The sequence below is a fragment of the Aquarana catesbeiana genome, linkage group LG10 (assembly GCF_042186555.1).
Source record: "Aquarana catesbeiana isolate 2022-GZ linkage group LG10, ASM4218655v1, whole genome shotgun sequence".
NCBI lineage: Eukaryota > Metazoa > Chordata > Amphibia > Anura > Ranidae > Aquarana > Aquarana catesbeiana.
Genome location: NC_133333.1, coordinates 161,689,066 through 161,704,242, shown reverse-complemented (window position 1 = coordinate 161,704,242; position 15,177 = coordinate 161,689,066). Strand labels below are relative to the sequence as shown.

Sequence of the window (15,177 nt, the reverse complement as noted above, 5' to 3'; positions counted from 1 at the left end):
GACTACGATCCTGCCTGCACCCTGCATCCGATTGTCCTAGCCGTGTATGACCCAGCCTGCCTGACCTTGCTTCTTCGTTGCTGCCATCTGCACCAGCTGCCTGCCTGTCGGTCTTCCTGCTGAAGCCTGCCTCTGTCTTCACCAGCCTTACTAGGACTGCCGTCCAGCTACCAGTTAAAGACTCTTGGCCTCATGCGACGCTGTACCTTGGCGCCTTCTGTTCCCACTATCAGAGGTTCCAAATCAGAGGTGTAAGGGAGGCCTTGCTTGTCCATTCAGGCTCTTCTACCAGGTACGTGATAGGGTCCCCTTAGTCTGCCTGTAAAGTAGTGCATCTTTCCCATGTTTATAAAAGTACTGCAGCAAAATGACATTTCTAAAGGAAAAAATGTCATTTAAAATTGCTCACGGCTGTAATGTATTGCCGGATCCCGGCAATATACATAAAAAATCTTGAAAAAAATGATGTGGGTTCCCCCCAGTCCATACCAGGCCCATCGGGTCTGGTATGGATATTAAGGGGAACCCCGTGCTAAAATAAAAAAAATGGCGTGGGCGTCTCCCCCAAAATCCATACCAGACCCTTCAGATCTGGTATGGATTTTAAGGGGAACCCCACGCCAAAATAAAAAAATTACGTGGGGACCCCCCAAAATCCATACCAGTCCAATATCTGAGCACCCAACCTGGCAGGCCACAGGAATAGGGGGATGAGAGAGCGCCCCCCCCTCCTAAACTCTACCAGGCCACATGCCCTCAACATGGGGAGGGTTCTTTGGGGTCACCCCCAAAGCACCCTGTACCCATGTTGATGGGGACAAGGGCTTTATCCCCACAACCCTTGCCCGGTGGTTGTGGAGGTCTGCGGGCCGGGGCTTTTTGGAATCTGGAAGCCCCCTTTAACAAGGGGGCCCCCAGATCCCGGGCCCCCCTTATGTGAATGGGTAGGGGTACATTGTACTCCTACCCATTCACCAAAAAAAGTGTCAAAAAAGTAAAAATGACAGGAGACAGATTTTGACAATTCCCTTATTAAAACAAAGTGTCCCGAAATGTAAATCCATCATCAATCACAGCGCCGATGGACCCAAAAAATAGATAAGAAAAAAAAAGGGGAAAAACTCTGTCGATGGGAGGCATCCTGCCGACTGTTGTCTTTTCGCGATGACAGCTGTCATAGCTGTCATGTGACATCAGAGGGGGTCGGGGTCACCCGTTTATGTCACCGACTATATAACAGCTGTCACCGCAAAAAGACGGCAGTTTGCGGGGACGCCTCCCAAGTTTTCCAGTTTTTTCTTTTTTTTCAAGACCGTCGGCGCCGTGATTGAAGATGGATGGACATCATGGGAACTGTCCAAAACTGTCTCCTGTCACTTTTTATTTTTTTTACACTTTTTTTTGGTGAATGGTACAGGATACCCATTCACATGGGGGGGATCTGGGGTCCCCTTGTACCCGATACCCTTGTTCGGCAAACACCAGAATTTGCAAACATCCTGCCTAGCGCCCCTGCGCTGCACAGTGCATTCTAAGTCTTGATTGGGCAAAGATTTGACTCAGGAGGGGGGGTGCTCGCTCATCCCCTGCCTTTACTGTCCTGCCAGACTGCATGCTCGGAAAAGCTTTGCCCAATCAGGGCACAGTGAATAGCTGGTTGTTAAGGAGCAGGCTAGAAAGCCAGCCACTGCATCCTTAACAACGGATGAGTTATCAACTGTCAACAAGCTTCCCCACTGACAGCTGAATGAAAAAATAAAAAACATTGCTGGCAATAGAAAAAAGTGAAAAAAAAAAAAATGGTGTGTGGGTCCACCCCAATCCATCCTTTGGGTCTGGTATGGCTTTTAAGGGGAACCCCATGGCACAATTTAAAAAAATGGCATGGGGTCCCCCCGAAATCCATACCGGATCCCGAGCATGCAGCCTGGCAGGACAGTAAAGGCAGGGGATGAGCGAGCACCCCCCCTCCTGAGTCATACCAGGCCACATGCCCTCAACATGGGGGGTGCTTTGGGGTGGGGGCTCTGCCCTTTAGCAAGGGGGTCCCCAGATTCAAGCCCCCCATGTGACTGAGTATGGGGTACCTTGTACCCCTACCCATTCACCAAAAAAATGTCAAAAATAAATAACGACAAGAGGCAGTTTTTGACAATTCCTTTTTTAAAAATATAAAAAAGCATTGCCCCCCCCCATGTAGATCCATCATGAATCACAATGCCCGCCGGACCCAAAAAATAAATTAAAAAATGCTCCACCCACGACGAAGGCTAAATGCTGATTGCTTGCTCTGCCGTTTGACCGTTCCTTAAATAGGTAAGGGGTTGGGCCACCTGGTGACACCGCCCCCTTGTGACTTCACCGATCCAGCATGCAGCGGTCGGTGAGGTCACAAGGGGGTAGTGCCACCAGGTGACGTCACCAGGTGGCCTGTCCCTTACCTACAGTGTAAAGCCTCTGAAGAAAAAAAAACACATGCACCCTGCAAGACAAAGGCATAATACTAGCTCATTATGAATTACCTGAGATAGAAGCCCCCGAAGCGACCCTCGTTCACGTCCTTTGTCGGCGCCATGATACCCAGAGTGACTTAGCTGCTCCGGCGCTGTGAGTGGGCGGAGCAGCGATGACGTCACTCTGGCACAAATGCGTGGGAGCCGTCAGTGATGGCATGCTCACCTTCACTAATGGCATGCTCAGTGCACCTGCGCTGTTGTCTACCGCGCGCATGCGCCGTAGACATCGGTACAGTCTTTTTTTCAAACATCTCCTAAACCGTGTAGGTTAAGGAGCTATTGCAAGCACCTACAGGTAAGCCTTAATCTAGGCTTACCTGTAGGTGAAAGTTGTCCCAGAGGGTTTACAACCACTTTAATAACTGTCAAACGGCAGAGCAGGCCTTTGACAGTTAGCCTTCGTTGCGGACAAAACATTTTTTTTTCTCTTTTTTCGGGTCCGGTGGTGCGGCGGGCGTAGTAATTGATGATCGCTCTACATCTGGGGACATTGTTTTTTTTTTTTTTTTTTAATAAAGGAATTGTCAAAAACTGCCTCTTGTCTTTATTTATTTTTTACACTTTTTTTGTGATTGGGTAGGGGTAAAATGTACCCAATACTCATTTACATAGGGAGGGCGCTGGGATCTGGGGGCCCCCTTGTTAAAGGGGGCTTCAAAATTCTGATAAGTCCCCTGCAACCACAGCCCATGGATGTTGGAAGAGACCCTTGTCCCCCTTAAAAATGGGGACAAGGTGCTTTGGGGTCACTCACCCCCCCTTTCCTGACCTGTCGGGCTGCATGCTCGGATAAGGGTCTGGTATGGATTTTGGGAGGGACCCCACGCCATTTAAAAAAAAAATGCTGTGGGGTTCCTCTTAAAATCCGAAGGATTCGTAGGAAAGAGCTTTGGGTGCTGATGTCATCCCACCACACGGTGTCATTTAATGGCACATTTTGTCACAGTTGGTGGAAGTCAGATTGTTTATTACACAGAAGCACTGCAACTATTATACAATTATGGTTAATAGAATTTATATTGGTCTTTCTGTATGCTGCTCTCATAATTGCTCTTTGATTACCTTTTACATCTGCATTTTCATGTAATACTAGCACAGATCTATATTATATTTTATTTTTAGCAAATTGAAGGAGACAAGTCAGGTTTTGTCTTGGAATAAAAATTTGAGTGTATTATTTCAGAGATAAAAGACACAAATATTGTACATTCACTGGAGAGTATGGGAGCAGCTTGATTAGGCTGCAATTTTAGAGGGAGACTCAGGGCAGTTTTATCATGAAAAAAAAATTATAGTCTATTTTTTCACAGACAATAGTCACAAATATTGTACGTTATCTGGAGAGAGTATGTAGTGCCTGGTACACACATTCTTTTTTATTTTATTCAACCCAGCCGGCTGAACAAAAGCAAACTGGGAGGTCACTTTACTAACTATGTGATGGCCCTTCGACAAAAGCAAAGAACTACACCATGTCATTACATGGCTTTACTCTCTGTAGCATTTAGGATCTTCCCACCGCTGGAGGAAGAAGAGGACCTGTAACATCACTGGACGGTACCAAAGACAGCTGGAAAAAGAGTTAAGTATAAAGCTTTTTTTTAAGGGGCCAGAGGTGGTGTATTGAAGTGGAGGGAACAAAGGAGAGTTAGGATTTAAGCATTACCATTTTCAAAATTGAAATCTGTAAAGTCCGCTGTTTATTCTGCATACTGTGTAACCGGGAAGTAGGTAACATGGCTTCCCTCTGGAGGAGTTTTGCTAATGAACTTTATCCTTAAACAGCTGAAATATTTTCCTACAGTGATATATTTTTCTCACAACTCTAAAAGAAAAAAACAATGACAATCTATAGTGTTGCTGACAGCAGGAAACTAGTGTCAGTGGTACAGAGTACAACCTCAACCTCCCCCCGCAAATAGCCATGACTAGTGATAGCAGAGCATTTCTTTTGCCAGGGGCTCCTGATACAAAATAAACTAACAGAGTTTTCTGCATGAATGGTTTAGTGTTTTAATACACAGTGACAGGCAGCCCCTTAGGAAAATGGAGGATGCAGGAGCTGTGCAGCAGAGGAGGTTACTTGCAGCATTTGTTTTAGGGGGTAAAGGCCTCAGGTTTGACAAGTTTTTGGACAAAATACAGAATGTTAATGTAACAATCAAGGGGTGGCTGAAAGCAGAATCACTGGATTAAAGAGCTATAGATAGTACACATCTGGAGGAACATATTGGGATTACCAAAAACGCTCTACAGAAGCACTAAGTCTGTTGTGTATTGCAAGCATTGTGGAACTTGCTTGTGATTTACTAGGCATCCTTAGTAATCTGTCAGTTCAAAAAGGTTTATATATTTTGCTATTAATGACTTTATAATATGTGGTAAGGCTTGATAGTATTTGTAAATGTTTTTATTATTGCTTCTATTTATTGTTTGTATTTCTACATTGGGTAGCCACATGACAGTGCATGCTATGTTTCCTGCTCAGTAGTGAAGTATCACAAACACCAACATAAGGGGTTGTATATCACATACACCTAACCACTGCCCATATACATAAACACACACACCTGTATGTGACATACTCCTGACTCCTGGCCCACTCTCTGATAAAGTCCTGTAAGGACGCAACACCTAAGGTGGAGTTACCTGAAGATGTCATCATGCTGTGCATAGACAGAGTGTTTCACAGTCCTAGAATCACATCCCTGGCTAAATACACTGCGGCCTTTACCTAATATTTTATTTTTAAGACAATTATTGTGAGTGTTTTTATAGGCACTTTAGCATTTAACAAAAGAGATATATTTTCCTACAGTGATATATTTTTCTCACAACTATAAAAGAAAAACATTGACAATCTATAGTGTTACTGACTGCAGGCACTAGTGTAGCACCCTCTAGTGCATGATAGAAGTTAGTATAGGTAAAATGTAGTTTGGCTCAGGGCTAAGCCTGAGCCATGGAATCTGGGTTAGGGTTCATTAAAGTTCATTAAAGTTAAAGGTTGGAGAATCTTCTAGAGCTAGAGGGTGGGGGCTAGAAGCAGCTGCCTTGAATATTTTTGTAGTCTTAGCCAATCCCCAGCAGTGGGCCCACAGGGGGCCGAGATAACTCCATAAATAGACATGGGCCATGCCAGCAGGGACAGTCAGGTGGAAGATGGAGATACAGTCTTGAGGAGGCTGTCGGTGGCCCTCAGGGGTGCCCCTTAGTCAGGGTGCAGGAAGGATCCTGCTATAACACAGAGGAGAAAGTCTTCCTGGAGGCACATGAGCAAGAGAGGACAGAGGGAGTAATGCAACACTGTTGGGAACTAACAAAGGGGAGAGACTGATTCATGTAGCCAGTCTCCTTTGAAGACAGTGGTGTGCTTAAGTCTTCAGTCCTTTCCCTTAGAGACCTCCTGAGAGTCAGCCGGGTGGGCTGGTGAAGAGTCAGACGTGTGGGCTGGTGAAGGGTCAGCCGTGTGGGCTGGCGAAGAGTCAGCTGGGTGGGCTGGTGAAGAGTCAGCCGAGTGGACTGGTGTAGAGAGGCAGCCAGTAGGGCTGGTGAAAGGGGCAGATGCAGCCAGGTGGGTTGGCGGTGCCTGAACAGGTGGTGTTGGGATCAGTGCCCACAGAGGAGAGATTACGTGCTGTTTCAATATATCTGAGCTACAATTAAAGGGGCTGCGAGATTCCTGTCTGTAATGGGCTGTTGCTAAATCTAACTGGGAACCTGTCAGATAATTTCAAGAATGATTCAGCTGGAGCAAGCAAGTGTTTATGCTGCAGGGAAGAGAAGTGACTGTATATAGGTGTGTATATATAAAGTTGTCCCTGAAGTTGGTAAAGTCAAGTGGGCATCCCATAACTTCCCATCCCTATCCACTTAACCACTTGCCATCCGTGCTATAGCCAAAAGACGGCAACAGCGTGGACTTAATTTGCCGGGAGGGCATCCCTGGACATTACCAGCGCTGCCTATCAATATCACCTACCAGTGCCACCTACCAGTGCCCATCAGTGACATCTATCAGTGCCACCCCTCAGTGCCACCCATCAGTGCCCATCAGTGTCGTCTTATCTGTGCCTATCAGTGTCGCCTTATCTGTGCCTATCAGTGTAGCCTTATCTGTGCCCATCAGTGCAGTCCATCAGTGCCCATCAGTGCAGCCTCATCAGCGAATATCAACGAAGGAGAAAAATTACCTGTTTGCAAAATTTTATAACAAACTATAAAACATGTTTTTTTTTTCAAAAATGTCTGTCTTTTTTTGTTTGTTTAGCAAAAAATAAAAACCCAAGTGGTGATTAAATACCACCAAAAGAAAGCTCCATTTGTGTGAAAAAATTCATAAAAATTTCATTTGAGTACAGTGTAGCATGACAGTGCAATTGTCATTCAAAGTGTGACAGCGCTGAAAGCTGAAAATTGGTCTGGGAAGGAGGGGGGTTTAAGTAAGAAAGAGGTTAATAACCCAATAATAAAAACAAAACAAAAACAAAGCCACAGACTGTTCTCTGACTTGTGGTGCTTGTGAAGATTCGGTGTGCCTGACTGCAGGAGTGGGGGATCCATTTCAACTGCAACTCCTATGGGGTAGGAAGTACACTAGTGTCAGGAGTACAACCTCAACCTCCCCCCTGCAAATAGCCATGACTAGTGATAGCAGAACATTTCATTTTGATTGTAGTTTTTCTTCTTCCCTGAGCTTTTACCAGTCCTCATGTGGCATGTGGTTTAACCCTGTGTATCCATCAAGCTTCAGTTATGCTGGTCTTGCCCATGGATGGATGTAATCCATATACATACCAAGCGCTTATAGACCTCCTATAATCAAACGCTCTACAGGTATATGTAATTTATTTATATATAAGATATTATGAACACTATTACTGTGAAATACCTTTGAACACTGTTTTTTTGGTGAACATTGGTAGAACCAGCGGAGTTTAGATATCACATTTTACTAAAGGATATTTGGTTTGTGGATTTGTTCACTTTTAATATTTGTGCATTTTTTATGTTATATAGTCTATTGGGGCTAATGTTTTAGCCCCATACATGTATTTTTTGCACATTGAAGGCATGTAAAACACATGGCATATATTTTCAGAAATATTTTTTTCAGTTTAATTCTGTTTATTGCAGGGCATTTTGATATGTTATCTGTGATTCTCATATTGACCATCAAAGCACAGTTTATATTGGAAGTGCTGCACTTAGTTTTATGTTAACCACTTAAGGACCAGAAAGATTTGCCCCCTTAATGACCAGGCCATTTTTTTTGCAATACTGCACTGCGTCGCTTTAACTGACAATTGCGTGGTCGTGCGATGCTGTACCCAAATAAAATTGATGTCTTTTTTTTCCCACAATTAGAGCTTTCTTTTGGTGGTATTTGATCACCTCTGCAGTTTTTATTGTTTGCGTTATAAACAAAAAAAGACTGACAATTTTGAAAAAAAAAAAACAATATTTTTTACTTTTTACTTTTGACACTTTTTGGGATCATTGACATTTATACAGCAATCAGAGCTAAAAATAGCCACTGATTACTGTATAAATGTCACTGGCAGGTAAGGAGTTAACACTAGACGGCGATCAAGGGGTTAAATGTGTTACCTAGGGAGTGTTGCTAATTGGGGGGGGGGGTGGGACTGCCTAAAGGAGGAGACCGATCATTGTTCCTAATCAGTAGGAACAGCAGATCTGTCTTTCCTCCCCTGACAGAATGGAGATCTGTCTATTTACATTGACAGATTCCCGTTCTGTCTCTGTCAGGAGCGATCACGGGTGGCCGGCAGGCATCACGCCCGCCGGCCGTGCGCATCGGCTCCAGCGTCGCACCCCTAGTGGTCTTAAAGCGGCCGACGTACCATGACGGCGATTCGCTCAGGGGAGCCAACCTGCCACAGTACAACTGCGGCGGCTGGTCCTTAAGTGGTTAAACTCCTAACTGCTGTACTCTGTGTGCTGTTCTGTACACTACATACTACTGACCACGCACTGTGTATGCTATGCTGTACAATACATAGTCTTGACCTCTGCTGCACTCTGTATGCTGCACTGCTTTTTGCATACTTTGGATCACTGCACTCTTTGATGTTTATTGCATACACCTGACCCCATATATTGTGCTCTACTTTACATACAACTGCCTACTGTACATTATAAGTATTACTGTTCGTTACCATCTCTCTGAAGACTTACACAGGTCTACGATTTTTTCTGCCTGTTAGTGGGCTCTCATCTCTGGTGATATATTGGGTCTACTGTCCACATGGACAGAAAATGATTGATCTCTTTCTGATGGGACAGCAACACATCATTTTTAAATACAGCGAGTATCCTGGTAACACCTATACCCTCTCATTTTTTGTCCTGGGATCAATGGGACAGGAAATGGCATGTTATTTATAGGATTTGAATATTTTCAATGTTGTCCTTTGAATCAATTTCCACTGAGCGGTATTTTTTAAAAAATTGTTTGCATTGGTACATGTCCCTAATGCCAGTGTCCATACCCTTCTTTCAACAATAGCTTGCCCATTAGCGTTAAAAAAAGGTTTTGCGTCCCAAAGTCTTCAGTGGGGGTTCAGCGCTAAGTTTGGGATTCGCAGACTTCCCATTGCATTCACCAAACCTGGATTAAACAAACCAGGACAGATTCACTCATCCCTATTCACCGCATCTTCAGGCATGTAAATGTGAACTTGACTGAACCTGATACAGTACATTAAATTTTTGTTTGTATAGTCTAAAAAACTTAACAAAACTTAAAGTTCAGAAAAAACATTAGCTTTCAATAGTTTACATATATTCATAATTTTTTCAATCAAGCTTTTCTTTAACTCAAACTTCTTCACAAGTAGCGTGAAGTAGGTTTGCTTGTTGCTGTGCATGATTACTTTCTAACTACCTCAGTTAAGACCTTAACAAGAGTAGCAATTAATTCAAAAGAGTGTAAATCACTTGCAGGAACAGAGCTACCTTTGGATCTTCGATGTTAAAGAATTAAGAGATCAAAATAAATCCAGCTTTGAAGTCATTCCTGGCTCTCAAGTATGAAATTTCTGCCAAATCTTGGCTGGGATTATTTAAACTGCAGTCTAAGGAGGCCCATACCCAATACTGAAGAAGATAAGACCACCTAAGATATTTATTTTACCCAACAAGCCAAAATGTATATTCATTAGTAGTTATTGATCTTCCAAGAGGTAATAATAAGAGGCGATGGTTTGTCTTTATCAGAATTAGCAAAGAATAATAGCTACTCAGACAGCATTTCCCTTTTCCCTTCTACCAAACAGAGCAGCTGCTGAAGTGTAAAATAAAATATTTACCCAGTCATCTCAATACCAGCTTCGCAAAATCACTGGCTTTACAGCTACTTCTGTTCCAGCTAGTGGAGTCTGCACCATGCCATGAATTTGTGGTATGGCTGTAACACAATGGCAGGTACTCAGCTGCCACTTGTTTGCCCAGAAGACCATTGATGCTCTTAACCAGCATATGGAAGGTAATGTCTTCCTGCCACTGGGTCACAGTTACACATGACCACAGAGGATATTCTATATCCTTCATTGCCTACTGAATACGTTTGCTGTCAGCTGTGAAGGGTGCAGAATGGGGCACTCTATTGGAGCTGGCAATGCTGCCCTGTGTCAAGAAACTTGGTGATGGTAACAGCTCTGTCAGTCACCTTTACCCCCTCCTCCTTAAAGGTCAGGGATACATTCCACCCCTCCCAAACACTAGGAGTTGTACGTAAGTGGGGTGAAATGGTTGTGGACAACATTGTCCTCAGCGACATTGAGAACTGTTTTTTCTGCCTCTGGAAATTTGTGGCTATTGAGCTGATTCCTGCTGCAGCGTCTGCAAATGGACCATCAAAGAAATGGACAGTTACTGGTTGGCATTTCTTCTGGATCCACATTACAAGGGGAAAATGACAGAAAATGCTCATCCTGCCATCACAGTGGTAGCCAATAATGCACCACCTGCAAGAGGTGTTGCCAAGGAGCCTCCTAATGTCTTTTCCAGAGAGTGGAAGGATCCTGTTTCATAGCCAATGCACCTCGGATACTCCTGGATGTGAAAGGAGGAGCAGTGGTGATGGTGGTGGCTTTCTAAGCGAGGCTTAGGTTTTTCTGAATGATGATGGCAACAGTCACAGGTAGATCAATCATTATATAGGGTCAAGGACAGATGTGGACATCCTTACAACGGATGACCCACTTGATTACTGCTTGCCCAGTGTGTTGAGTTTCTGGGTTGACCTGTGGCCAGTCTGATTTCAAGACAAGCATTTAGTGCAGCTGGTAGTTTTGTGACAGAAAAGGCCTCCCCCTCTTCCTAGACACAGTTGACTGACTCACTTTTTTAAAAATAAACCAATCCTGGATCAGCAATGAGTACCTGGCACCAAAAAACATTATTGTACCATACAGCACTACCATTTGGTACCATAGCTGCTGGTCTGCCACCATTACCAACTCCTGTCACCATTACCATCTATTGTCACGAATGCAGGCCTGCCATTATTACCATTTCCTGCCCCTGCTGCAGGCCTGCCAGAAATACCATCTTGTTCTGCCTCTACAGCTCTAACATAGTTCATCAGAACTGTCAGGATGCCACACCTAATGTTTTCAGAGTTGCTCCACAGCTACCAAATTTGAGATTTTTTTTCCTGCAGAGTAATTCCTGTGTTGCACCTCAATGTTTGTGGTGTATTATGCTGCTCTGGCACTATCCAGGTGCCACATATAATGCTTATGCAACTTCTTTTCCGTTATAAAATATATAGTGTTTACTGTAGGCTTTCTGTCTTCCATTTTAAGTCTATTCCAATGCTCTGTTCGTCCAGAATATTTGTGGCTATTGTCTCTTATAAAAAAAGTAGTCTAAGAGTGTTTTTTTTTTTTAATTAAAATCTTTCTTATCTCTCCACAATAAACTGTTGATTGATAAAAGTGCTTGCATAGTGTGCATAGAGTCTGTAAAATATTTTGTGAACCTGTGTTTGGTGAAATAATTATAAGCTGCCTGGGAACAATGTGGATGATTGATTTTTCTAAATTAATATGTAGGGAATTATTACAATATTTTTCTGTATTTTTTTCCTAGGAAAATAAACACACCACAAAGAGGATTTTTCAGTTAAAAACTGACTGAGGTCTCTCCTGTTCAAAATGCAGCCTAACATACTGTATAGAGTTATTGATTTTTTATTATAATCCTGATTTTTTTTTGTGAGAAATCTACTGTATACACTTAAATGTGGGGTTTTGACTCATTGGGTCTTTTTTTAAAATAAATTGTGGAACTATTATGTATGTTGTGTGTGTCATCTTCCTTCTATTGGAATCTGAAAAATACATTTTTTTTCCTTTTCAGACCCTTACAAGATAAATGTGGATGTAGCCAATGACATTTGAAATACATTGTGGAAATATTACATTATGCTGTGGGCTGCATATTAATCCTAATGTAATTTTAAAAAATATATATTTTTTACTTCAATGCTAAATTTGGATGTTGTTTTGACAATGTGGCCTAATAAAAATGTTATAAATAATATCTAAACAGTGCAAACAATATTCCTTCCTTTAAATAGTTTAAAATGCTCTTTAATGGATATATTTGGTCTCAACAGCTGCTTAATTTGTGTTAAGCTTAAAATGAGGCCTTCTACAACAGCAGAAATGCTTTTCCTCTCTTTTCCTGTTGCTTATACATAGATGTGGTTATTTACGATTAAAAACTGCATGCTGTGTCCCTTTCAAAATGCGTCCTACTTCAACTACTGAATCAGTGCTGACTGTACAAAATGTCTCTGACATAACACACGGCTCTATCTCTTCAAATGCAACCTACTAAAAAGGCTTACATGATGTGCAGTATGGCTGTTTAATATTGATAGCTCTTTTTTCTGACATCATCCAGTCGTTTCTATTTCAAGATAAAAAGTGCCTCATCTTTCCCTCTTCAAATTTGGCCTACTAAAACCACTTACATAATGTGCAAAGTGTAATATTTCTGGCTCTCGTTTCTTATATAATCCACTGTAATTTTTATTTTTGGATAAAAAAAATGTATTGCCTCTACCGCTTCAAATGCTACTGTGCTACTTTTCCAAGAGGGCATTTTTAAACATTTTTAAACACCTTTAGGCAAATTCTCTGTCAAATGCTAGCTTTATACACAAAAGTTAATATATAACTGGAGTTATGGGAAAAGTGGAAGAACTGTATATTATTTAGCAATGAAATAGGGTTCATGTTTTAACCTGTATTTGGAAATGTATGTATAGGATCTGACTGAGTACTATTGGCAACCTTTCCTGTCCCCTTTCTTTATGATGCTACACATAACCCATCGTGCTGTTGTGGTAATCATATATCTCTGTGTATTTAAATGGCATGGAACCAGTAAAGCCAATGAAAGCTACATCAGCAAAACAATATTTGGAGATCATTCAGAGAACTCACCAGCAAGGCAATGGAGGTCAATGTGTGGTTGGCATTCATAAGGGAGTAGGTCACTTGATATACACCGTCATTTGTTTCACTATTTCCATAGAAACCAATGCCAATTCCAGCACTAAAAGAGAAAACATGAGAAAATTTAAAAGTGTTGCTTTGCTAAATCCCAAGATAACGTTAACAGAGAATTAATTTACACTGCTTAACCGTCCCAATTAACTAGCATCTTAAAAAGAATTTTTAAGTGGCTTTGCTTGGCATCTCAGATGAGCTGGTATCTAGGTCTGCCAAGCTCATAACTCCTTTTGCAGCAAAAAGCAAGTTCTTCTTTTGATATGTAAATCATCTGTGCCAACACCTATGCCATACACATTTGTCCACTGTGTTAAAGAGAACGTTGCAAATTAATCTAAATATAATATAAATCTATGTAAATAATATCATATTTAAACTCAATATAATTACATACATCAGTTCCTAGTGTCAATACTGTATATCCCTTGCATTACTGGCGTAATTGGCTTCCTGGTACTATCATATTTCAGTATCTTTGGAGTAACTTGTACCCTTTTTTATGTTGTGCCCATTGCGTCTAAAGTCTTTTGAGGCTTCTTTTTGAGCACCCTTGTGCCTCTATCTTGGATGTGGGAAGCTGGCTGTGATTTCCTGGTGTTTCACCACGTGGATTTTCCCTCTTAAATATATCTGATGAAAATGTTTCCATCAAACAGGCCATTGTCTTATTTCTCCTAAAATGGGATGATGGCCTGTATGCTGGAAGGATCTTTATTAGTGACCAATTGACAACATAAATGGGGACTCATTTGAGCACACTACCAGATATATTTAGGAGGGGGAATCCACGTGTAATGTATGTCCCCTGCTGCCTTCAGGGTCTCAGCCATTGCTTTATTTGTAGCTATCCTCTACCATTAAAGTGTTTAAGGATATCACACACTACTAAATTACTGAGATTCTCCTACATCTGACATCTCCCTTGTGAGCGCTTGGCGGTACAGATCCCTAGACATGCTTTTCTTGGATATTAAGACAGAATGAGCATTGTTTTTAACAATCAACTCAGGGGTACTCCTGAAGAAGTTGATAGAAAGTTCAACAAAATGCATAGAGTCTCCACTCATTTGATTCCCATCATGTGACAAGGAAAAGATACACATTAGTACTAAAGAAAGTTTTCCGCGCTCACGGACCCAGGCTTGCAACCCCCCTTCTAAAACACACCCTCAAAAGGGTGGAATAGATTAGAATGAGTTTATAAATAGGGGTAGGTGGCGCTACCTGTACTGGATACCTAGTTAAATATATGATCTCTACTGGGTGCCCAAATGTGCACTCTAAAAATAAATAAAGCAAATTAATATTGAATATGTGCCATTTTTGGTTAATGTGCCGTCCCAGTGTGTACAAACAGCTAAATCCTTATTTGTGTAAAAAGGTGTAAATACACCCACCCCCCTATAGGTGTACTAGAGGGGTTAAATGAATAAGTGAGTAACAAATCCTCTTATAAAATAATGTGATCATTAACCAATTACCAATTACTAATATTATAACAACTGATATAAGTGTTAGCAAATTATCCCCCAGCAGACAGCCGGGCAGCTAAAAATAGTCTATACACAGTTCATCAGCAATAAAAAAACCCTGATGCACCTAGAAAAATGTGAAATTGATTATTTAGAATCACATTGGATGTGCAAACATGTGTGTTAGAGGAATAAAAACGTGAAAAAATGAGTAAATCAAACCATAAAAAAATCAAAAGATCAAAAAATCTATTAATGAAAGTCCCAGCTTGCAAAGTTCCATATATTTCCACCAAATCCAAGTAATCTGTGTAAGGTGACTTTTGTGACAGCAACAGTTGATATCCAGTGACTCCGGTGCTCCCCCTCAAGGATCCCCACTTACCAGCTCCATGCACCCAGACAGCGTATAGTCTCCGGCTCCTGATAGCGTCTAGGATTCCAGTGGGGTTCTCCCTGGGACTATCCACTCCAAATAAGTGTGCCTTCAGAGCTCCGGGTTCCCCTCACATGAAAGAGACAGGGCTCCCATAGTGTGATAACGTATTAGAATTTTATTAAAAAATGCTGATTACAGCAATCAAATAACATATAAAATAAATAAATAAAATGTAAAAAAGTTCGTACTCCTATAAGGAG

At 41.8% G+C, this 15,177-nt stretch overlaps 1 protein-coding gene across 2 annotated transcripts in view; it reads right to left on the bottom strand.

Annotated features, from left to right (window-relative positions):
- The window catches only part of TTYH1 (tweety family member 1), a 245,107-nt gene that overhangs the window by 67,724 nt on the left and 162,206 nt on the right, over nucleotides 1-15,177 (bottom strand). For both annotated transcript variants that reach the window (XM_073602865.1, XM_073602866.1), the window contains exon 3: nucleotides 12,998-13,109. In XM_073602865.1, the coding sequence (XP_073458966.1) occupies nucleotides 12,998-13,109 (112 nt within the window). The remainder of the gene's footprint in view (nucleotides 1-12,997; nucleotides 13,110-15,177) is intronic.